Below are 26,551 nucleotides of genomic sequence, written 5' to 3' on the forward strand. Positions count from 1 at the left end.
ATATGGCGAAACCGACATATTAACACTGAGATGAAGTCAAGAATTTATTAAGTCACTGTAAGACAAATAATGACATATGCATCAGGAACAAGACCCGATACAGCCACAACACAAAGACTAGGTACTAGAAACGGCAGAGATGAGAGTACTGAGAAGGGGAGACACGTGTTGTCAAAATAGCAAGAGATACATCACTAATCGGTAGAAGAAGCATCACAGATGCGTCTATAACACCACATCTCTAATGCCTCGAGTTTTCGTAAACAAGCTTCGGAATGTGCTCTACTCCATATAATATCGTAGAAAATACATAGCATCTGATGATAGAGATTTTGGTAGCAAGTGGTAAATCGTGACTTCTGAAAAGAGACTTCATCATTATGAACGCTAATCTCGCTTTTCCTATGCGTTGTTTTATTTCACGTGGGTGTAGTCCATTCGTTCACGGTTTTTGCTCTAAATTTTAAAGAACCACTTGGATTGACATGAAATTTGGCGTACGTATAGCTTACATGTCAAAGAAAAAAAGTGATATTGTGCCGATGTGTGCTTTTGCCCTGGGGGTGACTTTCACCCCCTCTTGGGGGTGAAAAGATATATGTCCAATATAAGTCCGGAAATAGGTAAACTGACTAATTTTAAGTAACTTTTGTTCTATAGAGCTTGTTCGCCAAGTCAACACTTTTTGAGTTATTTGCGAGTGAATATGTTCATTTTTCAACAAAATAACCGCATTCTTAGACGGTTTTTCGCAAATAACTCAAAAAGTAAGAATTTGGTCGAAAAAAACGTTCTTAGCAAAAATATAGCCTATAAAAAAGTAAAAAAAAATGGTGTACGCATTAGGTCTCTGGATCTCGTAGAACCAGAGTTATAGTCAATGAAAAATAGATTCATATTCGCCAAATTTCAAATAGAAGAATTCGACGTGAAATATCCAAAAAATTAAGCAAATTTTGGGGAAAACTCATTTTAACTTTTTTAAAGTCTTTAAAAAAATATTTATTTCTGTTTTTACAAAAAGTTTCTAGCATTAAATTTAAGCAAGTTACACTCAAAATAAAGTTGGTCCCTTTTGTTTTTGCAAAAAAAAATCGGGAAGACTACCCCCTAATTAGCAACTTAAATGAAATTAATCGTTACCGCTCCACAAATTATTTTACTTATGTTGTGTTTATATGATCTGTAAGTTTCATCGATTCAAAGTGCTTATTTTTGAAAAAATTTGGTTTCAAAGTAAAATTTTTAAAAATTTAAATTTTGAAAAATATGCTTTTTTTCAAAATAACTTAAAAATTGTTAGAGATACCAAAAATCTCGAAAAACAAAAAAAAGTCAGATTTGCTTTTCTGAATTTCATGTATTTTTTGTTTTTCTGTTAGACAAAAATTGATTAAGATTTGGTGTTTCTAAATTTGCATACATTCGTGATCAGTGACTCGTTCAACCCCTTTTAACTGCAGCCCTTTCAATAATAAGGACTTTGAACCAATGAAACTTACAGACCATATAAACAATATATACACGAGTCAAGAAACTTGTGAAGTCGTAACGATAAAGTTCATTTAAGATACTAATTAGGGGGTGATTTTGTCGATTTTTTTAACAAAACCAAAAGGGATTAACTTTATTTTGAGCGGAGCTTGTTTAATTTTGATGCTAGAAATTTTTTTTATAAAACAAAAATGAAGCTTTTTTTACACTTCAAATAAGTTGTAACGAGTTTTCCCCGAAATGTGCTTCATTTTTGGTTATTTCACGTTAAAGTATTCCATTTGGAATTTGACGAATATGAACCTATTTTTCATTAGCTATAACTCTGCTTCTACTAGGTGTAGAGACGTGATATATACAACATTTTTTAAAAATTTTTACAGGCTATATTTTTGCTGAAAATGGTTTTTCGACAAAGTACTTACTATTTGAGTTATTTGCGAAAAACCGTCTAAAAGCGTGGTTATTTTGTTGAAAAAATGAACTTATTCACTGCCAAATAACTCGAAAAGTATTGACTTAGTGAAAAAACTCTATAGAACAAAAGTTACTTAAAATTAGCCAGTTTATCCATTTCCTGACTTTTTTGGACGAATATTTTTTCACCCCCAAGAGGGGGTGAAAACCACCCCCAGGGCAAAAGCACATACCTATCGGCATAATATCACTTTTTTTCTTTGACTTGTTAGCTATGTGTATGCCAAATTTCATGTCAATCCAAGAGGTTCTTTAAAATTTAGAGGTTTTGCAATATTTTACCGTTAAAGAACGGACTAGTGGTCCCATTAGCTGTTTATGTTGAGACCAAGCTATGTGTAGCTCTCCACCCTGTCAATTGGTTGTTGGTTAACCAAACATTGTGTATTTAATGTTTCGCGCTTACTAACTACCATGTACTTTGTTTTTTTCATATTGAGATCAAGTCCGTATTCTCTACTTATATCTGATATGTGCGACATTATTCTTTGCAAACCATCTAGATCTAGATTATCTGCAAAATTTACCTTCCTGTAGTCCTCCCAGCGCTTGCTCGAAGATATATTTAGAGTAGGTATATATTAAACAACACCGGGGACACCATGCATCCTCTCCTCACTCCTCTATCTACGGAGACTGCCTCTGTCAATTGGCCATCCACTTTAATATTGGCAGTTTAGTTGCAATATAAATTATACATGATTCTTACATCAAATTCTTTAAGATATTAAAATAAAGGTGATGAAAAAAAAAAGAAATTCCATAAAAATATACAATAAACTTCCCTCTACTAGTATTCCATAAATTTGCATTTCGTTTATCACGATTATTTCTACCATTCCCCGTGAGCACAATCAACGTGTAAACAGTAGCAAAGTGATTGATGTTATGTTCCGCTTGTAATTCACCAAGAGAACCCCTTAGCACGTCTTTTTGCCACTTTGCTCTCCCCCAATCCCCGCGGCATCATCAAGATGATGAGAAGGTGACTTGCAACAAACTAATAGTCGCACACTAATTGATGTTGATGAAATTAGCAAATGGATATAACTGTAGTAATACAATGCGATGAAAGAATTATTCAGAAACTTACATTGGGTAATGGCTTTTAATTCTAATGACCAATATGGCTTCTGTAAAATGAATTATTGCAGAATCTGATCAATATTTTAGTTTATTTTCAGTATACCAAGAAAAATTATTTTGAAACTAAGAATAAATTAACGGATCCTCAAATATAATAACCGATAAGATGGAGATTTGGGAAAACCCCAAACGAAAAATAAGAAATTTTCAGATTACAGAATATCCTCAAATCACCAAGAGATAATTCTTCACCTTCTTCTTCTTGAGCCTGTTTGCATCCACTCCTGGAGAAAGGGCATCCCCTGAGTTCTCCATTCTTCTCTGTTTTGTGCTATTTAGTGCCAGTTTCTCCCCATGTTTGCTTTAATGTCGTCTAGCCATCGTCTTTGCGGTCTTCCTCTACTACCATTGTGCTCACGTGGTCTCCAATTTAAAATGTTTCTCGTCCACCTTTCGTTATTTTGCCGTGCCACGTGTCTACCCAGTTCCATTTCCTTTGCGCAATTTTTCCAATTTCGGAATACAGGACGGAATTTTCGGAAACGACTCAAGCTACGAAACATAGACTATGCATTTGGAAACTGGAATGTAAGGACGCCAAATAGACCAGGAGCTCAAACCGCACTCCTGCAAGAACTAAAAAGATATAAGCTCATGATTACTGCTCTTCAGGAGACAAGATGGCTGGAGAAAAGTGTCAGGGACACTAAAACGCACACAATTCTATATAGTGGGAAGGAACAAGGAAGCAAATAATGTGGAGTTGCATTTGTGGTGGATAACGATTTTATAGTGGGAAGGAACAAGAAAGCAAAGAATGTGGAGTTGCATTTGTGGTGAATAATGATTTTGAGTCAAAAATCATAGACTTCCAGGCAGTTAGTGAAAGGATATGCAAGTTGAGAATTTGCACTCACTTCTTCAACGTAACAATGATAAACATTCACTGCCCAACAGAAGAACAAGAGCAACATACAAAGGAAAGCTTCTACCAACAGCTGAAGATAGTATATGATAATGCTCCAAAAAATGACATCAAGATTATAATGGGTGATATGAATGCTAAAATAGGCAAGACGTCGCAGTTCTATGGCACAATAGGAAAACACTCACTTCACAATGAAACAAGCGAGGATGGGGACTTTTTGATAAATTGTGCCACCAGTAAAAACATGGTTATAAGTTCCACATGCTTCCCACATAAAGACATATATAAAATGACATGGGTTTCACCAGATGGAATCACAACCAATCAAATTGACCATGAGCTGATAGACAAAAGGGCAGCCAGTAGTATCTCCGATGTGAGAACACGACGAGGAGCATGCTGTGGATCAGACCATCTTTTACTACAAACCAAATTTAGATGCAGAGTTAACAGGGAAAGAAACGAAAGACAACAAAGAACAAACAAACTGGACCTGGAAAAACTGAAGATCCAGGAATGTAAAGAGAAGTTCGAACAAGAAGTCGTAAATGAGTTAAGGATGCTAGAACTGCACTCCATATAGAGGGCAAAAATGGAGTAATATCAAAACAGCAGTACTGACAGCTGCAGCGTCCATCCTGGGAAACAAGAAAAAGGAGAGAAGAGGAGCATGGTTTGATGACGAGTGCAGACAAGCAATAGAGGAAAGAAATGAAGCACACAAAATGTACATAACAAGAAGGACACGGGAAAGACGAACATTATTTGAAGTCGCAAGACGGAAAGCAGACAAGATATGTAGAAAGAAAAAGAGAGCCTATGAAAATGGACAAATAAAAAAAATGGAAGAAAATTTCAAAAACAACGAAATTAGAGGGGCATACCAATACCTAAAAAAGACAAGAAGTGGGTATAAACCTCAAACAAGTCTATGTGAAGATGAAAGTGGGCAAATAATCAGTGACCAACAGAAAGTCACAGAAACCTAGAAGCATTATTTTCAGACCCTACTTGGAACACAAGTAGATATGGAAGATGAAATGGATATGAACTACGTAGAAGAGAATGAAGTAGATGATGGAGTAGAAGCTCCAACTATAGAGGAAGTTCTCGAAGCTATTAAGGCCCAGAAAAACAATAAAGCTCCGGGAGTTGACGAAATACCAGCAGAACTGTATAAGGTAGGTGGCGACCACCTAGCAAGTCACATCCACGCGTTCATCAAAGACATACGGCAAGAAGAGATAATACCCAACGACTGGAAGAAAAGTATAGTTTGCTCGATCTATAAAAAAGGAGACAAACTCCAGTGCAAAAACTACCGTAGAATCTCTCTACTATGTACAGCATATAAAGTCCTCACGTATATTATAAACCAGCGGCTCCAACCACTAGCAGAAAATATTATTGGAGAGTATCAGACGGGCTTCCGACGGGGAAGATCGACACTGGATCAAATATTTACAGTCAAACAGATCTTGAGCAAATCATGGGAACACGATATTGATGTTCACAACGTGTTTGTAGACTTCAAATGGGCATAGTCACAGTCTTCTTATTGCTAGGTTTCAACTTCAACTAAAAAAGACGCAAAAAAGCCGCAACAACAATAAACTTAACATACAGAAACTAAAGTCAGAAGAAACAAAAGAAAATCTGAAACACGAAATCAACACAAATCTAGACAGAAACCCAGGAAATTATTGCAACGTAGAACAGCAGTGGCAATTCTTCAAAACCTCTATATTAGAACCAAGTAAGAAAGTACTTACTACAACCAAATGTAAGAAAGAAGAATGGATGACGGAGGAAATTCTAGAGTTGATGAATGAAAGAAGAAAAAACAAAACCATTAATAAGACCCGCTATAAACAGCTTCAAAACCAAATAAGAAGAAAAATTAGGGAGGCTAAAGAAACCTACTTCTCTGAAAAATGTAAAGAAATAGAAGAACTGCAAAACACATATGACAACTTCAACCTACATAAAAAAGTCAAAGAACTAGCCGGAATAGGAAATAGAAGAACCTCAAATATATTGCTCGACAAAAATGGAAATATTATAATGGAGACAAAACGAAAACTACGACGATGGAAAGAGTATATCGAGGAACTATTTCATGACCAGAGAGAAGCTAGTACATCCGTAGATAGCCAAACGGGAGATGTAGGCCCAGAGATAACCAAATCAGAGGTTAGTCAGGCAATAAACTCTATGAAAACCAATAAATCTGCTGGTCCAGATGAATTGCCTAGCGAGCTGATAAAGTTGGTCAACGAGAAAAACCTGGACATAATAGTAGAACTGTTCAACGCTATCTATACTACAGGAATCATCCCCAGAGAAATGTTGACATCAGCCTTTGTGTGTTTGCCAAAGAAGGTGAATGCAAAAGAATGCAGTGACTACCGAACCATAAGCTTAATGTCACATACCTTGAAAATTCTATTGAAAATTATCCACGCCAGAATACACTCTAAACTGGAGCTGGATATTAGTGACACTCAATATGGGTTCCGGAATGGTATGGGTACCAGAGAGGCATTATTCTCCTTCAACGTGCTGACACAGAGATGTTTGGATGTTAACCATCATCTTTACGTCTGTTTTATAGACTACAATAAGGCGTTTGATAAAGTAAAACATGATCGACTCATGGAAATCTTAAAAAATAAAAACCTAGATGAAAGAGATTTAAGACTAATAACACACCTCTATTACAATCAGCGAGCAATAGTAAGAATTGAAAAAGAAACATCTGAAGAAATGGAAATAAAGAGAGGAGTCAGGCAAGGCTGCATACTATCACCTCTATTATTTAACGCTTATTCTGAAGAGGTAATGCGAGAAACTCTGGAAGATGAAACAGTCGGCATAAGAGTAAATGGAGTCTTAGTTAACAACATCAGATATGCAGATGATACAGTAATAATAGCCGATAGTTTACAAGACCTGCAAAGACTCATGAGTAAAATAGTAAAGTGTAGTAGGGAGTACGGACTCTCTCTCAATATCAAAAAGACGAAGTTTATGAAAATTAGTAAAAACAACCATAATACTAACGAAATCTTGATAGTAGAGGGCCAGCAGATCGAAAGAGTAAAAAAGTACACTTACCTAGGAACACTTATAACAGAAAATAATGACTACACTGCAGAAATAAAAGTCAGAATCGAAAAAGCACGTTCTAATTTTATAAAAATGAAAAAGGTCCTATGTAGCAAAGATTTAACATTAGCTCTTAAAGTACGCCTAACAAAATGTTACGTCTACAGTGTTCTATACTATGGAGTGGAATCGTGGACGTTAAATGTAGAGACAATGAGACGACTTAACGCCTTTGAAATGTGGACCTATAGAAAAATTATGAGGGTTTCCTGGGTAGATAGAGTTACAAACAATGAAGTACTGAGAAGAATAGGTAAAGAAAAGGAAGTTGAACTTACAATTAAAGAAAAGAAGCTACAGTATCTCGGACATGTGATGCGGGGCGAGAAGTATGGCATCCTACGACTCATAATGCAGGGAAAGATAGATGGCAGAAGAAGCATCGGAAGAAGACGAATTTCATGGTTGAAGAACCTGAGAGAGTGGTTTGGATGCAGCTCGAAACAACTATTTAGAGCTACTGCCTCAAAAATTAAAATAGCTATGATGATTGCCAACCTCCGTAGCGGAGATGGCACCTGAAGAAGAAGAAGAATGGGCATACGACTCAGTCAAAAGGAACAAACTATACTATATATTGGCTGAATTGGGAATACCACACAAGCTAATAAGACTCATGAAAGCCACAATGGATGAAACTCAGGCATGTGTACGAATACAAAACCACCGGACAGATTCAAAATTTCCACGGGACTAAAGCAGGGAGATGGGCTGGCCCCAACATTGTTTAACCTGGCACTGGAGTATGCGGTTAGGCAAATGCAAACTGGACGAGGAAACCTACTGACTACTGACCAACCGAACGGTTCAACTGGCCGCTTATTCCGATGATATTAATATTATGAGTAGAACATCAACAGGAGCACAGGAGTTAAAAACACAAACAAAATTGCTAGGTCTGGAAATTAACACAGAAAAAACAAAAATAATGACTCAGACGAGAAGAAATATAGTCCCACAAAACATTATACATGAAGATGACATTGAAACGGTTGGAAAGTTTACATACCTGGGAGTAGAAATATATACCGACGGATCAGAAGATGGAGAAATACGGAAGAGAATAACGCAGGCAAACAAAGCTTATTTTACCCTCTCCCATATATTTCGGTCTAAAAGTGTCCACCGAAATACAAAGATGAGAATCTATAAAACTTTAATTCGACCAATAACATGCTATCGCAGTGAAAAAAACATCCAAAAACAAACTCGACACATTCGAAAGGAAAGTACTGAAGAGGACCTAGGACCTGTGAGGGAAAACGGAATCTTCAGAAGTCGATACAACAACGAACTTTATCAGCTTTATAAGGAAGCATCCCTGTCAGACTTCATTAGAATACAAAGATTGCAATGGGCTATGGGCCGGACATGTGATAAGAATGGGAGAGGATAGGCTACCAAAAATAGCATTGAATGCTAGAATGCAGGGAAAGAGACTGGTTGGAAAGCCAAGAAAGCGCTGGGAAGACACAGTAAACAGCGACGCACAGGCCCTTTTAGGAGTCCGTGTATGAAGAAGAGCAGCCACAGACAAGCAAGGCTGGAGTCGGTGGAGGCAAAAAATAAAGGGGGCCTAGGCTCAATTTGGGCTGTAGTGCCGTAGAAGAAGAATTCTTCCAATTACATCTTCCACCTTCCATCTTCCAATATGTACATGGGTTTCTAATGCCTGGTTGCACTAACAGATATTAAGCTTAAGACGTACCTTAAGCTTAAATATAAATGTAAATCCTTATGCTGGTGCCACACTAGCGTCTAATGCCGTTAATTATCGCATTATTTGACATATCTCTAATGCAAATAATGCGATAATTAACGGTATTATATGCTAGCGTGGCCCCAGTATTAAAGTATGTATAAGTAGAGCTTAGCTCCAATGCTCCTGCACCAATGCACCTGGTGACACTTATTAAAAATCTGTACCAGTCCAATATAGCGACAGTACGACTAGATCAGAAGTTCTCAAACCAGTTCAAGACCGAGAGAGGTGTTAGACAAGGATGCGTGTTGTCACCTGACTTATTTAACATTTATGGTGAACATGTCATGAGGATGGTTTTAGAAGGATGGGTCGGTGGAGTAACAGTAGCTGGTAGGAAAATCTCAAATTTAAGATTTGCTGATGACACTACACTTATAGCAGCAAATGAGCAAGAAATGTTTGATCTCCTGCCAAGAGTTGAGTACGAAAGCAATAAAGTTGGTATGAAAATCAATAAAGCTAAGTTCAACTGACAGCTATTCAACTGACTAACATGTTACAGGAATACCAGATAGTAAACACCTTTGTCTATCTCGGGTCTAGTACAACTAACGATGGTAACTGTGAAGCAGAAGCTCGGAGACTTATTGGTATGGCAAAAAATGCAATGAGTCGCCTAACTAAAGTTTGGAAAGACAGATCTCACAAAATATCAAGATGAGACTAGTGAATACCCTTGTATTCTCAATATTCCACTTTTTCACGGACATTATGAAGACCGGTATCATACCACAGGAACTCAAACGCTCGAAGGTCATTGCCATATTAAAACCAGGGAAACCAAATGATAACAACCCTAAGAATTACAGACCAATAGCCCTACTATTGCTGACGTTTACGCTTCTAGAGCGCCTTATCTACAATAGAATTAGCCCAAAGCTGCTTGAAACAATACCGGTTGATCAGGCAGGTTTCCGACCCAAAAGAAGCTGCGCAGATCAGGCTCTTTCATTTACCACATTTATTGAGGCAGGGTTCCAGCGAAAACTTAAAACTGCAGCCGCATTCATAGACCTAACAGCGGCCTACGATACAGTCTGGAGAGAAGGCATGATATACATACAAGATTCTCCGTACAATCCCCTGTAAATCCACTGCTCGAATAATCAACAGCATGCTAGCCGATCGAACGATTCAAGTGGTCATGGGATCTGACATCAGCTCCCCAAGGAAACTGAAAAATGGACTGCCTCAGGGATCTGTCCTGGCTCCTCTTCTCTTTAGCGTATACATCTCTGATATACCAGAAACCAGATCAAGGAAGTTTGGTTACGCCGATGACTGGGTCCTTGCAACAAGGTGTAAGTCATTTGAAGAAACAAAAGAAATCCTCACGGCGGACTTACACATTAAAGAAATGGTCAATTAGAAGAAATTACAGAAGAAATCACCAACTAGATCGTCCGACCAAATTAAGAATTAGAGCAGCTGAAGATAGAGACCAATGGAGAAAAATTGTTAGGAATATTGGAAGAAATCACGATCTTCAGTAATGGGGAAACACGAGAGAGAGAGAGAGAGAGAGAGCTTAGCTAAGCTGGAGCTTAAGATCTGTTGGTGCAACCAGGCATAAGTCTACTTCCGTTATTATTTGTCACTTCTTTGCCGAAGTTACCTATTACTGAATTATTTTTCTTCCACATCAACTAAATTAACCTTTTTCTGGCTGGGACTTATTGAGTGATTTTGAAAACTAATTATAAAGTAATTAATATGTTTAACTATTTAAATGGGAAATAAGCCACAATTAAATTGAAAAAATAATTTTATTAACGTTCCGACGCCCAAATCGGGTGTCGATTATTTTTAAAAATTATTTTTTCAATTTAATTGGGGCTTATTTCCCATCTAAATAGTTAATCATAAAAATGCCACAAGGAAATAGTTTCAGAACATAATTAATATGTATAATATTTAAGCCTAAACATATTAATTACTTTACCAAGATTAAAGTGTCCACACAACAGCTGTATATATGGTTCTCGGAAATTATTTAGAATTATTGGACACAAAGATATCTGCGGAATTTCCGCTAACGTTTGTCGGTTGCAGTTCCGAACGCCCTGTATAAATGTTAATTGATGCAATCCATGTTCCACATTAAGCTCTTTCTACGATACACAACGGCCGCTATAATTGAGAAGTAGACATAAATATCAATCTTACTTCACAACAATTACCTTTTATGGGTACCGAGTAATTGAAATAATAGGAAATATCGTTGAAACAGCGAATAAAAACAAGACGAGCCAACCGACTGCTTAATACGGAGAACACATATGGTGAACATTTAGTTCACATCGGTTTTCCTGTCGGTAATAAACAGTTCTCTTCTCAGTGTTATTTACCTTGTATTGTTTTCTTTCAGTATATTCTAATATCCATTCTTAAAATCAACAGATAAATAAAAAATTGGCACTCGGGTGAGTACCAATAGAAGTGAAAACTTCTTTAGCGACGTTGGCTACTATGAAGTGTAGATTAGGGAGCGTTCAAGTATTACGTAACGCAATTTTTGAAGATTTTTGACCCCCCCTCCCCCCCAGGTAACGCACCGTAACGTTTTTATGTACCCCCCTCCCCCTACCTAAACGTTACGTAACACCCAAGTCACCCACAAGTCACCATTTGAACCTAGATGGAAAACTAGGTTGCGAAAAGTACCGGAATTATTATTTTAATCGCATTTGAGGTAATAATAAAAACTTACAATCATCATCCAGCCTCAAAAGTCCACTGCTGAACATAGGCCTCCTCCCCTCATTTCCAACCACGTCTATCCTGCGCCGCTCTCATCCAGTTTTTATTTAGCTTTCTTACGTCGTCTGTCCATCTTGAAGGCGGTCAACCGGCGCTTCTCTTGTCTTCTCTTGGCCTCCATTCCAATAACCTTTTTTTCCATCGCCCATGTGTCATTCTCGCTATGTGTCCTGCCCATCTCCACTTCAAGTTAGCTATCCTTTTGATGACGTCAGTCACCTTTGTTCTTCTCCTGATTTCTTCGTTTCTGATTTTGTCTCGCAGAGTTATTCCTAACATTGACCGCTCCATTCTTCTCTGCGTTACTCTTAGTTTAGTAGCCGAGGCTTTAAGTAAGGTAAGTGTTTCTGATCCGTACGTCAAGACTGGGAGGACGCACTGATCAAATACATTTCTCTTTAGGCATATGAGCAACTCACTCTTAAAAGTTTCTCTCAGTTTTCCAAATGCTGCCCACCCAAGAACGATTCTTCTTTTTAGTTCATGTGTCTGGTTCTCCATGCCAATCGTAATTTCATGTCCCATGACATGAAATATGTCCAAAACTTGGAATAATAATCTTTTATTACTAATTTTACATTTACATTTACATTTTCCCTGCTTGGCCCCATCCTTACATACATTTTTGGCTTCATCCTTTATTGTTCTTCTCATGCATTCTTCTATTTGATCTTCTTTAATAAAAACTTAAAATAAAATAACATATTTATTATGTCAATATTTTATTTTGCTTAGTAAAAATTTTTGTATAACAAATACAGTGGCGGCTCGTCAGAGGAGGCAAAGGAGACTTAGCCTCCCCATAAATTTTTTACATACGCTACACTGTTTTGTTTATCTTGAATCGCGAAAAACAACAAGCACTCTCACTATTATACAACGTGTAAATTCCATATTATCACTAAATATCCATACGCACGGAGCATTAGCATTAGAACGCATGATTGCGTCTCAGTTTTTTTATTATTATTGTAGGCAGGACCCTGGGTTATCCCGAGATGCATGAACGGAGCCGAGAATCCGGCATGCCTCCGTTGCTAATGCTCCGCGCAGCGCAGCAGGCGTTTAAGGAGACCTGGTCTCCTAACAGTGGCATCTACGGTGCCATCACACGCTGCCAGGAGATTTACCAACGGAGGCTAACTAGCTTCTCGGCTCCGTTGCCCTTGCGTGCATCTCGGGACAACGAATTTTAGGGTCCTGACAAAAAATAATGAAAAAACTAAAAGTGCGAATTTTGTTATGAAATTTGGTATTTGGGGTTAGAATAATATTTGGAACAACTTGTTCAAATAACTTTTTCTAATATTTGTAACGCAAAGCAAAATATTTTGGTAATTTATCATGTTTTTGGATTCGCAGTAGGCCGCGTTTAGAATTAAACAAATTCAGTTGAGTATCTTAAAAAATGTGAACCTGAAACCTGTATGGACTGCAAAACTTCAAATCTGTATTTATTTTTATATGCATATCTACTTACAAAGATGGAATTGTTAACAAATAAACGACACAAACTTTGGTATTAAACTTTTACAATTAGACTAATTATTTTTAAAATGATATATTATGAAATTATGAATTTTGATATTATGAAATGTAAATAAAAAATGGTCAAAAAATGGGGCCTTACATTACATTTTTTGGCACATTTTTTTGCCAGTGCAAATTTGTCTAGATATTTTAGAGTTAGGTATAGCCTCCCCTATTGTAAAAATCAGGAGCCGCCACTGAACAAATAATATACGATGTTGCCAGTAGTTTCGGAAAAATAGTGAAAGAAATGTGTAAAACTTTTTGTTCTTCAACGCCTTATATCGTGAAAACGCATGCCGTTACAAAAATTTTATACTAAGCAAACCCCAATTATTTTTCAGTTTTTCACCTATCTTAGAGATCGTGTTACCTTTTTCTGAAACACTCTGTATATGTAAGAAGGCACTTATGGAATAAAATTATTTCTGTCCATGTTTTAATCAATTTTAAAAAACGCTGAGACCCGTAGATTTTAATATATAAAAATGTGTGCTTTTTAAACATGATTTATGCAAGACTACCGTAGTCCATAAGCTTTATTTTTTAACACCCTGTATGTTTATATGTTTAAAAGCTGCTTAACAATCTGAATTTATAGTCTTTATGAATAATACAGGGTGATCATTTAAAATTATAATGTATGGAAACCACTTATGGAATAAAATTGTTTTTGTCATGTGTCATTATTTTAGAAAATTATAAAAACGCTAGGATACGTCAACTTTTAAATTCAACTATGGACTATTTAAACATAAATTTGAATATACAGGTTGATTCACTCAAGTCTAGCATAGTCCATTATCTTTAATTTTAATTAAACACCCTGTATATTTTTGTTTTTAGAAGCTGCTTAACAACCTCATCTCAAAAATGTGTATTGTGTAGGGTCTATTATGAATAATGCAAGGTGAAATTTTGAAATTCACTTGAAATTTTTGAAATTTTGAAATCACACTTTAAATAAGGGTACTATTTTTTTTAAATATCTATAATTTTTAACTCCAGGATTTCATTGACCTTGGAAATCAGTTGCTCCGGGAGTCGGTTCTGGTGGCATATTCGTGTATAGAGATCTCAAAAAACCCTCCAGTAATTCATTTGCATCAATTAAATGCCGAAAACCATCGAAACTCTAGAAGATGACGTCCCTTGCAGAGGCCCTGGCTACCACGTCATCCGGAGGGCAATTCTGATGGCATATTCGTGTTTATCGATCCCAAAAACCCATGAGTAATCTGTTTATATCAATTGAATGCCGAAAACCCTCGAAACTCTAGAAGACGACGTCCGTTGAAGGTCAAGGTCAAAGTAAAGGTCGCCATTGGATAGCCAGGAAAAAATCATATACTACTAGTACTTTTCCTTGATCCAAACTTCTACATGTTGCCAAATAACCAGTAACTCATGGAATTGGAATACCCCGTAAATCTTACAATTTTCCCAGTTTGGGCCTCTATATCTTGAAAATCCTTCATACGATTGAGTTTTGCCCATGAGAACTTTTTATCAGGATGCTTCAAAGAGTATTTTCCCAAAGTATGAACGAAATCCACTGGGACCTATTTTCCATAAGGTTTGTGCGGGGTCCTTTACAATCAAGATGCAGTAGAAAAAAACAAACCAAGACACTTTAAATGCTAATAGGAGCATTCCCGAATCATAATTTACAATGTATAAACTTTGGAAATCGTGATTTGGGATTTACAATATATACATTGTAAATTATGATTCGGGAGTGCTCATAGTAGCACTTAACGTGTCTTGGTTTGTTTATTTCTACTGCATCTTGTTTGTAAATTTAGTATAGAATCTCATACAAACAAGTTAGCCAGCAACCTCACTGATGATCATAATGATTCAGTACCATTCTTGAAGAGATTCAAAATAGTGGACCTAGCAAGAAGATTCGAATATATTAGGTATAATTAAAATTTTAAAGTTTTAACTTGTTTTAATTTAATTTATGTAAAGAGAATGATCACTGGATCTCCCTCTATAGGTCAAATTTTCAATTATCATTCAAATAATTTAACTATTGTTGATAGTTAAGGACAGATTGTAAATTGTAAAAAAAATACGTTTCTAAGAATGACAATACTCTTATCTAGACGTGAAGTTATCTTAATTTACCTTTTATTTCCAGACTTGCTGATTGCCTTGAAAGGAACTGAACCCACGGGGGTGTTTTGTAGCCGTAAGTTTACTAACCTCAATGCTGCAGGTATTTCTATTGATCGCAATTTCAAATTTACGGCCCTCAACGAAATATTCTCCTGACAGCCGAGAAATCGGATTTGGTAGGGTCGAGCAGTTTAAAAACGATGTCTGTCACAATATTTTGAACCAAATTATGCCATTCGGAGAAAAATTACCTTGATTGAAAAGCGGAAACGTAAATTTTATGTGTGTGAATGCATCACGCAGGGACAAAATGTGACGAATTGTAGAATGTTTCCTAAAAAATTGTTTGTTCTTGGCGTAACGGATGGATATTAGAGGAGGCTGATAGAATCTTTGCATAAAAAGGGTAATGTTTATTTTTAAATATATGGATCATTAGGACACACAGTGTGTCCACGGATGGGGTGCCCAAGAGGAAAACCCGCGAAAAATGTCATTCTTGATAAAAAGTTTTGTTTGTTCTAAAACACCATAAAACGAAATAAAGGTTTTTCAAAACCTGCTTAATTTTGTAGCCCATTTTATGTAAATCCCTATAAAATTTTGCACTAAGTTCGAAATCGAAACAACAATCTAGTGTTGCTAAGCTAAAATGTAGCTTTGTAACTGCCAACTCCGATAAATAATTTGCGAATTGTCATTTTTTGACAACGTTAAGCGTTCAACAAAGAATTTATCTTGTGAACTGTCATTCTTGATAAATATTTAGCTTGTTCTAAAACCCTATAAAAAGAAAATATGTAGCAAATTTTAACATCAATAACAAAACAATAATAAAGAATAATAGGAAAACTAACGGTAAATACAAGAACAACCATTCGACGTAGCCTCCACCAACTTCAAAACATCCCTCCACCCTATGCTTGTTTCAGATATTCAATATTATGATTTAGATTTCTTTGGTAAGCTGTAAGCTTTATGTTTTAAGAAGCCCCATAAAAAGAAATCCAAAATAGCTAATCTTATCAGCAAAGTCGAATGTGACGAACAGCCATCATGTTGAAATTACATTTTACGTCTTTGCTCCAAGAGAAGTTCATTTATATCCGATATTAAAAAGTTGTCTAGCAAATCCAAAAAATATTCTTCCTGAATTAACGCCTTCTTCAGAAAATACGGTCCGATTTATTCTTTTTCTTCTTCTTCCTTCTTGTATGTAGGCTTTAAAGCCTGTTTCCTCTTCAATATTAGCCTCCTAAATTATTTAAGTTATCGCACCATCTTTTTCTTGGTCTGCCAATACTTCTTCGTCCATTTGGCGACTTATCTCGTGCTATTCGTACTATCCTATCCTCTGCCATTCTACTAATGTGTTCGTTCCACTCCTGTTTCCGTTTTGTCACCCATCCATGTATGTCTTCTACATTGCATGATCTTCTTATGTTTTCGCTTCTCTCCCTCTCCAACAGACTTTTCCCTGATATTCGTCGGAGTATTTTCATCTCTGTTGTTTCTAGTAGTCGTCTCGTTTTAGATGTGTCAGGTCTTGTCTCCGCCGTGTATGTCAATATAGGTCTAATTACTGCTTTAGATTCTTGCTTTTGTGTCTTGCCTTAGGTGTTTGTTCTTCCAGATTGTGTCATTAAGGGAGCCCGCCGCTTTACTTGCTTTTAAGCTTTGTTGTTGTACTTCCTCTTCAACATCTCCGTAACTGGTTATATCTATTCCCAGATATCCAAACCTTGCTTCCTGGTTTATTATTTTCCCATCAATTTCGATTTTACATCGTAGTGGGTATTTAGATGTTGTCATACATTTGGTTTTTCTGCTGATATTATCACACTGTATTTCTTGGCTGTTGTATTGAAGATGTGTGCTAATCTTTGGAGATCGTCTTAAGATTTTTTGGATCGTCTTTGGATCGATACTTGGATTTCTTTGTTCCCCATTCTGTAACCATGACCTTTACGTACTGCTTCTATTATTTCGTCCATTATTATACCGGGTGTCCACTTATATTTTCCCCCATTTTAACTGCCTATAACTTCTAAACGGCTCAAGACAAAAATATGCGGTTTTCGCTGAAATGTTTTATTTTAGTAAAAGTTTTGTGTGAATTGATTGAATTTTTTATATCGCTTTCAAATACGAAGAAAAATGGCGGATTTTTGAAAAAAACGTTGTTGATTTTTTTTAATGGAACACCCAGTATGTTTTTTGTATATTGAAAGAAAGGTAATTCACCTATCCAGTGATATAAAGTTTTTCAAAATCGGTTGTCAAATGACTGAGTAATTAATTTTTAAAATGAAAGGTGCAACATGGATATCACATACCTAAATACCATAACTAATAAGCAAATTGATATTATGTTATGCTATTACCACATTGCATCTCTCATTTTAAAAACTAATTGCTCAGTCATTTGACAACCGATTTTAAAAAAATTTATATCGCTGGATAGGTGAATGACCTTTCTTTCAATTTGTAAAAAAATATACTGGGTGTTCCATTAAAAAAAATCAACAACGTTTTTTCAAAAATCCGCCATTTTTTTTCGTATTTGAAAGCGATATAAAAAATTCAATCAATTCAGACAAAACTTTTACTAAAATAAAACATTTCCGCGAAAACCGCATATTTCTATCTTGAGCCGTTTAGAAGTTATAGGCAGTTAAAATGGGGGAAAATATAAGTGGACACCCGGTATTAAAGAGCAGTAGGCTTAATGAGTCACCTTGTCTGACTCCGGTTTGTACTGGTATAAACTGCGTTAGTTTTCCATTTATCTTTGCCTGTATTCGATTATGAAAATAGATGTTTTCGATGGTTTGTATAATATTGATTGGTATGTTTCTTCTAAACAGTAAATGTAAGAGGTCTTCGACTTGGATGCGATCGAAAGCCTTTGTCAGGTCTATAAAACATAGATATGCTGGTTTATTGTACTCAATGGCCTTTTCTGTGATTTGTCTCAGTACAAATACGGCGTATACGCAGGATCTTCCGGATCTGAATCCTTGTTGTTCATCTGATAAAGTTGTTAGTTTATTGATTTTGTTGGTTAGGATTGTTGTGGTTAGCTTAAGTGCGGTGTTCAGTAGATTTATACCTCTATAATTGTTGGGGTCTTCTTTGTCTCGATTTGATTTATTCGATCTGGTAAAACAGCACACCAAACATTTACCTTCTTATAAAATTGACTATTACGTTGAATCCTGTAATAAGTTTGAAAATTAATTAATTAAATTGAAATTGATTAAATCCTGACAGTTTTGGGATGAAACGATTCCATTTGTCGTGAACGTGAACTCATCAGAAAATAGAAAATTGTAGTGAAAGAAGCGGTCATTCATAAGTTTTTCACCAATGATTGCACAAATGGCCTTGTGTCATAATGACAATATTGTAAGGTGTGAATAAATTTAGTTTGAAGGGATGAATATTGTTTTGTTTGAATATTTTCTGTAAGTGACTTTTACTAAAGCCAACTTCCTCTGCTCTTTTTCGTAAACTTAACTTTGGATTTTCGCTTACTGACTGCATAGCTAGGGCAGTAGCAGCACCATGGTCCTCATTATACGTCATTTTATATCTTTTTCTGTTTTCAACAGATCCTGTCTCATTGAATTTCTTATCCGTTTCTTCAATAGGGCTTTTCATTCACAGTCATTTGATTCTAGCTTCTGTCACGTGTCGTATAATATTAAGATGTCTACGTCATACGTCTTTGGTTTGTATCATTGGTATATACCAATAACGTATGACGTATATATATTAATATTTGATGACACATGACAGAAGCTCGAAACAAATGACAATCGAAACAGCTCCAATTCCATAACTAAAGTCTGGATTATAAGCATTTTGCTTTTTTTTGCTTTTTTTGCTTATAATTAGGATTTTAGTAAAAATGCTTATTTTAAAGATATGTTGCTTATCTTTGTTTATTTTCCTTCTTATGATCAACTATAGTTCATGTAATAACCCATCCTTATACCTGTCCGTGTAATAAACTAATACTTGTCTACAGAGAGTCCAAATTTATTATACTGTTGTAAAATACTTTTCCTTGTAAAATCACATCTGTAGATGTTGAAAGAACTTTTTCTACGTATAAATAGTGCGAACAGATAAAAGACGTAGCTTTTTAAAAGAAAATTTTGAAAAACAAATAATTATTTTTTTATGGCCTAATGGCCATAAATAAAAGATATATTAATATGATAATTATTTTTCGATTTTTTTATTATATTATAGTTTAACACTTTTATATTTTTTTATTTATTGTTGATAATACGATAATTAAAAATAAATGTAATTTAATGTTAATGTCCTTTTTATTCATATTTATATCATTATGTTCATGTTTATTTACAGTTTTTTTTCTTGAATCTTGCTTATTTCATAAAAACTTTGCTTATTTTTGCGACATTTTGTGCTTATATAAGTACTTATTTTGACCTTTCTGTCATGCTTATAATCCGGACTTTATTCATAACACTTACAAGATAAATTCTTTGTTGGATGCGTAACATTGTATTGTCGAAAAATTAATGACAACTCGCAAATTATTTATCGGAGTTGACAGTTACTAAGCTACATTGTAGCTTAGAAACACTAGATTATTGTTACCATTTTGACCTTAGTGCAAAAATTCATAATTACATAGCTACAAAATCCAGGCCGTAGAAGAATGTCATGGTTGCGGAATTTGAGCGAGTGGTTTGGCTGCACCACTAATGAACTCTTTAGGTCAGCTGTAAACCAGGTCAGGATAGCCTTGCTGATTTATAAGCTTGATGAACCAAAAACATTTATAAGAATATTATTGTGGAGTTATTTATGATTTTCTGTTTTAGAATTGGATATCGCCATTCTCTATCAGGTACTTAGGAATTTATAAGTTAAAAATATTCTAATAGTCTAATTATTTGTTTTTCATCAAGAAAAAAACATTTTGTTGCTCTATTTTTTTTTTTCGAAAGTGCACATAAATTTTTTTTGTTAAATTAAATATAACTTACATATTGCATTAAGACGGCTGACTTGTGGGACCAAAATACTTACTTCTTCCTGAAACAAATAAAAAATAATAAGTAAAAATATACGTCATAAATAATACAGTGTCAACAAAAAAAATTAAGGAGGAGATAATGAAGTAAAATTTTTGTCGGTTGCTAGGTTAGGCATACCCGCACAAAAATTCAAAACAAATATAATAGCCCGGGAGGTAGTGTCAAATTTGACCGGAGCATTTTAGCATGGCTGGTTTGTTTTTATTTAGGTAGGTGTTCCAAAGCTTATTAACAAATGATGTGTCAGCTGGCCCAAAACCGGGGATTTTAGACAAGAAAAGGTAAAATATGAAAGTTGATGGACAAAAGCTACAACTTAAATGTCAAATATTTATACACGTTATTCAGAACATTTGATAGCCTTGCTTACTTGGCTCCTACCTTTCACCCAGGAGATCAAGGTTCAAATCCTGACGCGGAAAATTCTTTTTGTTTTTTAAATTGACATTTTATTTTGAAAAATAATTATTTTTATAATACCACGTTTTTATTATTTATACGAGACAATATAAAAAAATCTGTTTGTCTTTTATAGAATCGCAAACTATGCATTTTTGGTCATAATATTATGATTGATCTTAATAAGCAAATTTGTTGTACATGAACCTCTGAAGATTCCTGAGTTGGTAAGACCAACAATCTAAGTGGAAAGGGAGACATTATTTGTTATTTTTTTGGACAAACTGTTTTTTCTTAATTTTATATGTTGTAGAACCGAAAGATACAACCCTAAATTTTCACTTTTCTCTCACCAACCCCCATTTTTTAATAGCAATCTAAATATTTCCCTATTCTCTATAATACATAAAAATGAATGTTTGTCTGTACCTATGTCCCTTATAGAATCGTAAACTATGCATTTGGTAGAAAAAATTATAGGTACGCAATATTTTTTAGTATTTTTTGGCTTTCTGGTAATTTTTAGGTATTAAACTTTCAAACATTATTTAGTTTTCAGGCGTTACGAAGTTTGCCGGGTCAGCTAGTTAATAATAAAAAAATATTCTTGACTAGTGTGGCAAAGATTAAAAAGTACATATAAATCAATAATTTATGAATTTTAGATTGTAATAAAAAAGCGTCATCTGCATCATGTACGTTGCAAAAAATGTTAGCTGGCCAAGTAGGCATGCCGTGGTATTATAAAAATACCTATTTTTCAAAATAAAATTTCAATTTAAAAAACAAAAAGAATTTTCCGCGCCAGGATTTGAACCCGGATCTCCTGAGTGAAAGGTAGGAGCCAAGTAAGCAAGTCTATCAAATGTTCTGAGTAACGTATATAAATATTTGACATTTAAGTTGTAGCGTTTGTCCATCAACTTTCATATTTTACCTTTTCTTGTCTAAAATCCCCGGTTTTGGGCCAGCTGACACATCATTTGTTAATAAGCTTTGGAACACCTACCTAAATAAAAATAAAACAGCCATGCTAAAATGCTCCTGTCAAATTTGACACTACCTTCCTGGCTATAACATAACCTTACTTGTTGTTTACAAGTTTATGCTTTTTTAAAACACCATTTTAACAAAAATACGATAAATATAGCTTTGGGCTCACCGCTTAAAAAATATATTACCTCCCTCGCTCCCTCATGAGACTATTTTTATTCAGTTATTCATGTCGAATCGGACAACTTCTAATATACTTAAAATTTTCGGGAGGGGGGCATTTTGTAAATATAGAGGTTTCTAAACCATTAAAAATTTGTCGGACAATATTATCAGTAAATTGTGAGTATTTTACCTGTTGTTAGTAAGGGAAAGTGGGGGAATGGTACGCAGCGGGTAATCGTGCGCTGCATTGTATTTTAAATTCCGTGGATGATTTTATGATTTTAAGAACTCAACAAGTTCTACACCTTTTGGATGATCTCGTGAACGGTTGACGCCATTATCTTCAGTCGAATGTTGCACGTGGACTAAGTGAGATCCGAATATTGAAAATCGCAAGAATTCTTTTAGTTTTTCTGCTCCAAAAATTAAGACGCTAAGGTTCGTAGGTTTTATTAAGTTGCTTTGAGCTTACTATTGATTTAAATCATATTGTTTTCCGTACATTTTGGTGCATCTGTTGGTTTATATGGTTTAGTATTTTTTTGTTTGTGACGACGTTGGCTATTTAAGGAGTAAAGTGGGTAATAGTGCGCAGGATTGCGCATGATTCCCCCACAAACAATGAAGTGGTAAATAATAAAATCACCATTTTCCTTTCCAGAGGCTATAAAACTACACTAGAAAATCTATGATTCTTACATATGCTAACGAAGATTTACAAAATCCTCTGTATGCAATCAGAAATGCCGGCAACAAAATAAGAGCTTTCAACATTTAAGATCGACTTCAAGAAATAGACTAACGGGTTTATGTACCTAGAGGAGCTACAAATGTAGGCTCTATTTGATGATAGTGGAAGAACTATCATGGCCGTTTATTGCATGAGTGCTGGAGAGAATTATATTCCACTCATGTTGATTTATCACGAGTTAAACCAGAAATTAAAAGAAAATCTCGAACAATCGAAAAATCTTACAAGCTCACCAATGAAGATAAAATTGGAGAACGCCAAGGAAAAAAGATGATTAAGGGACGTGAATCTCAACAGAAAGGAGGAACATAAAGCAGCAAGAAAGGCAACAGTTCAAAAGTGATTTGTTAAAAAATCGCTAGATGTTTCGCCAGACAGAAAAAAACTTGAAGGCAAACAAAACAAGAAGAGAGTGCAGGAGCTAACACCTGAGTAGTCTGATGCAACAGACACTGATTTGTCAGATATTATCGATGAAGACAAATTATATGATATAAAATTAAGTTTCATTCCACCACCAGAAAACCAGCTGCACCTAGGAACATGTTGAATTTGCTGGAAAACAGAAAAGAACAATATTTAGGGAATTTTATAAAAACATTTTTCAGTGAGCACCATTTACCAATCCGTGCGCATGATTACCCTCATGAATGGGGAATCGTGCGTAAAGGCACTTCTTTCGTTTTTAATATTCTGCTTTAGTATTTTGTATTTATCTAAACCTATTTTAAATATTAAAAGTAGAATTATTAGAGCTTACTGTAATATACTAGCCGTTATGATAGATTTAAAGAATTTACAACAGAATCGATTTCTGCTTAAGTGCGCACCATTCCCCCACTTTCTCTTGCCTGTTTTTCCCTATCCGCTGTGAGCTCGTACGTAGAGGGATATTTAAAAATTCGCGAGCACGAAGTGCCAGTAGTGACAAGTCTGTAAACGTTTACTGGTAATTTGACATAAATGTCAAAGTGATTAATTTAAAATTAAAAATAAAAACATTAATTATAAAAAATATTAGTTGGTCAAAGCTGTGGTATATATTTTTACCTTAAATATACTTACGTTTTAAATACTGAATTTAAGTTTTTTGAATGTTCCGTAATATGTAATTATAAATTAATATATTAATCTTAGCGCCATCTACACGATAATTGTGAAAGTATTCGAAGTAAGAAATAAATATTTCATCAATAAAACGTCAAAATGATTAGCAAAATCTTAAAAAAATCGATTACAATTTAATTACTTTTTTGCGTTGTAAATATTAAGCGATAATTAAATAATAAATTTAAAAATTACCGGTGAAAGTTGCATTACTAATCCGCTAGGAGCGACACCAGCGAAGCTCAGAGCGTATAGGGTTTTTCATCGATTGTCATTTGTTTCGAGCTTCTGTCATACGTTGTATAATCCGTGTATGTATATTAATATTATACAGGGATTATACAACATATGACAGAAGCTGGAAACAAATGACTGAATGAAAAGCCCTATTGACTGGCGTATTAATACACCAGATTAAATGTTAAAGTTGATTAAACCGCTTTAACTATAATAAACAACAATATTATGTATATTTATAGAATAATTTTAGTAACACATATGAGAGAAAGCATAATTTGGTCGAATTAACCTTTGCCACGCTATACAACTTGTATCTGCAATTCATTCTAATTCCAAAACCAAACCAACAAATATAAATCAAACTACGCTGGCACAACGTGTTGTCGTTACCTCGATTCGATCTCTATTTTCTTCTATTCATCTCTCTCTAATAACTTCATTACGCCGTTTCCGCAAAACAGTTCGTGACTGTTGTTATCGATAGTCAAGTAGCCATTGCTTGGAAACGGTTTTCTTTGTTTCTAGCTTTTATTCAATTTGGAATTGCTACTTATCGTTCTGTGCTATTAGCATGTCAAGTTGAGAGAGAACTCAAGAACTGATATCAAGAAAAATGAAATGTATTAAATATTCATGGACTGGTGAGTTGGTAGGTTCATAAAAAGAATATTTTCTGTATATTTTTTCACGAACTATTAACTTTTGTATCGCTATCATTCGCGTTTGCCCAATTAACTGAACTTACACTCACAGGAGCAGAGAGCATGGTAAAAATCCAAAACGACTTCTCAAGATCCTTCCATTACAAAAATGGACTAAAGGCTGTATGACACTAAGCGTTTTCTTGTATCTTTTATAATATCGTTTCTGATATGTCAAAAAAATGCATAGTGTCATACACAGATACAACAAGAAACGATATCAGAAACGATACAAGAATTTGTGTCAGACACATATTCTTGTACAAGAACTGCGCCAATTTCTGCGCAAAGAGCAAAATCGTAAAACCTGCTTGTAAAACATCTATATGTCATAATGGCGGCTGAAAATGGGATCATATGTCTTGATGAATTTATTTGTGTTTTTGTAGATATTACTTATAAATCTTTTATTGATACTTAATATATGGACTACTACTGTTCTACTAATAACCATAGGAGAGAGTTGGATAAAACGGGATAGTCGGATAAAACGGGATACTTAGCCTAGAGACCCAACTAGTGGTGCTATCAATCGGACAACGACGGAAACTTGTTATCAGTCGTCATTTTAACATTCTCAGTTCGTTTTACCTCGATGCCACTATTTGATGAAAAGTTGTTGTGTTTAGAATTGTTTGACTCTATTTTTTTGATACTTTGTACTTTTAAGTGCGCTGTTTTCTACATTATACTGCCTACATATATTAAAATATAATTCAGGTGACTATTACATTTAATTAAGCAATCATTAACGAATATTCTCATGTGTAGTCTACCTAATTTTACTTTCACATTTAGGCAGCAGCCACTTTTGTTTTGAAAAACGTCTGAGTTGGACAAAACGGGACACTTATAAGTTGGATAAAATGGGATACAGTTTCTTATGTCCCGTTTTATCTACCTATTTATTTGTTGGCCTATTAATTTTTTAAATAGAGATTCGAAGCGTTTTATCATACCGCAGAGAAGAACAACATATTTTTATGTGACCTTTGTTCTGATATACGTACCTAGTCCTAAATAAAAGGTCTTATTTCCCATTTTGCCATAAAACATAAAAAAACGCCTATTTTTAAGTTTCTGATGATTACTGAAGATATTATTCTTTCAAGAGTAAATTTTACTATACAGTTTAATGTCTACCTAATTTAGACATAATTTAAGTTTTAGATAATTTTATACAAAAAATTAAATATTATAAACCTATCCCGTTTTATCCATCCGTGGTTGGGTAAAACGGGATGTGTAGGACTTTAATAAATATTTTTTTTTACTATTTTCCAGTTATTAAAATTAGCTAAAGATATGTGTTCTGTCTGCTGCAATAAATGTTATACTTATAAAAAATAATATTATGATAATTTCTTTAACATATTTTCCGTAGTAAAAGTAAACACGAATGGTATCCCGTTTTGTCCAACTCTCCCCTATTTAGCTCCTAGTAAAGTTCAAACTATAACTTGCATGTTGCATAATTTGTTGCATAATTTTTTAATAGAGGAAAATACAATAGTTCCTAATTTGGATCAAACTGAAGATAATTCTAATGCAAATATTTTAGCACAAATATCAAAACAAAATAAAAACACAAATAATCAACCTCAGTCATCGTAAAAATTCTTGTTAACATTAAAATGTTAAATTTATAAGTTTTTAAAAGTTTATAAATTTTATAAAATCCTTAAAAACAGCTGTAGACGCAGTACGACCATACCAATGTAATGTGACACAGGGTGACAAACAAAATTTCAACCAATCACGTGCCGAATTACATACAATTTTCGA

The 26,551-nt window shown here is 34.7% G+C and overlaps 1 protein-coding gene across 1 annotated transcript in view; it reads right to left on the bottom strand.

Annotated features, from left to right (window-relative positions):
- Positions 1-18,920, bottom strand: part of LOC126883424 (homeobox protein E60-like) — a 30,193-nt gene extending 11,273 nt beyond the window's left edge. The window contains exon 1 of the mRNA XM_050648973.1: positions 18,815-18,920. Coding sequence (XP_050504930.1) covers positions 18,815-18,920 — 106 coding nt within the window. The remainder of the gene's footprint in view (positions 1-18,814) is intronic.
- Positions 18,921-26,551: the final 7,631 nt, after the last annotated feature.

This window comes from Diabrotica virgifera, chromosome 4, assembly GCF_917563875.1.
Source record: "Diabrotica virgifera virgifera chromosome 4, PGI_DIABVI_V3a".
Classification (NCBI taxonomy): Eukaryota; Metazoa; Arthropoda; class Insecta; order Coleoptera; family Chrysomelidae; genus Diabrotica; species Diabrotica virgifera.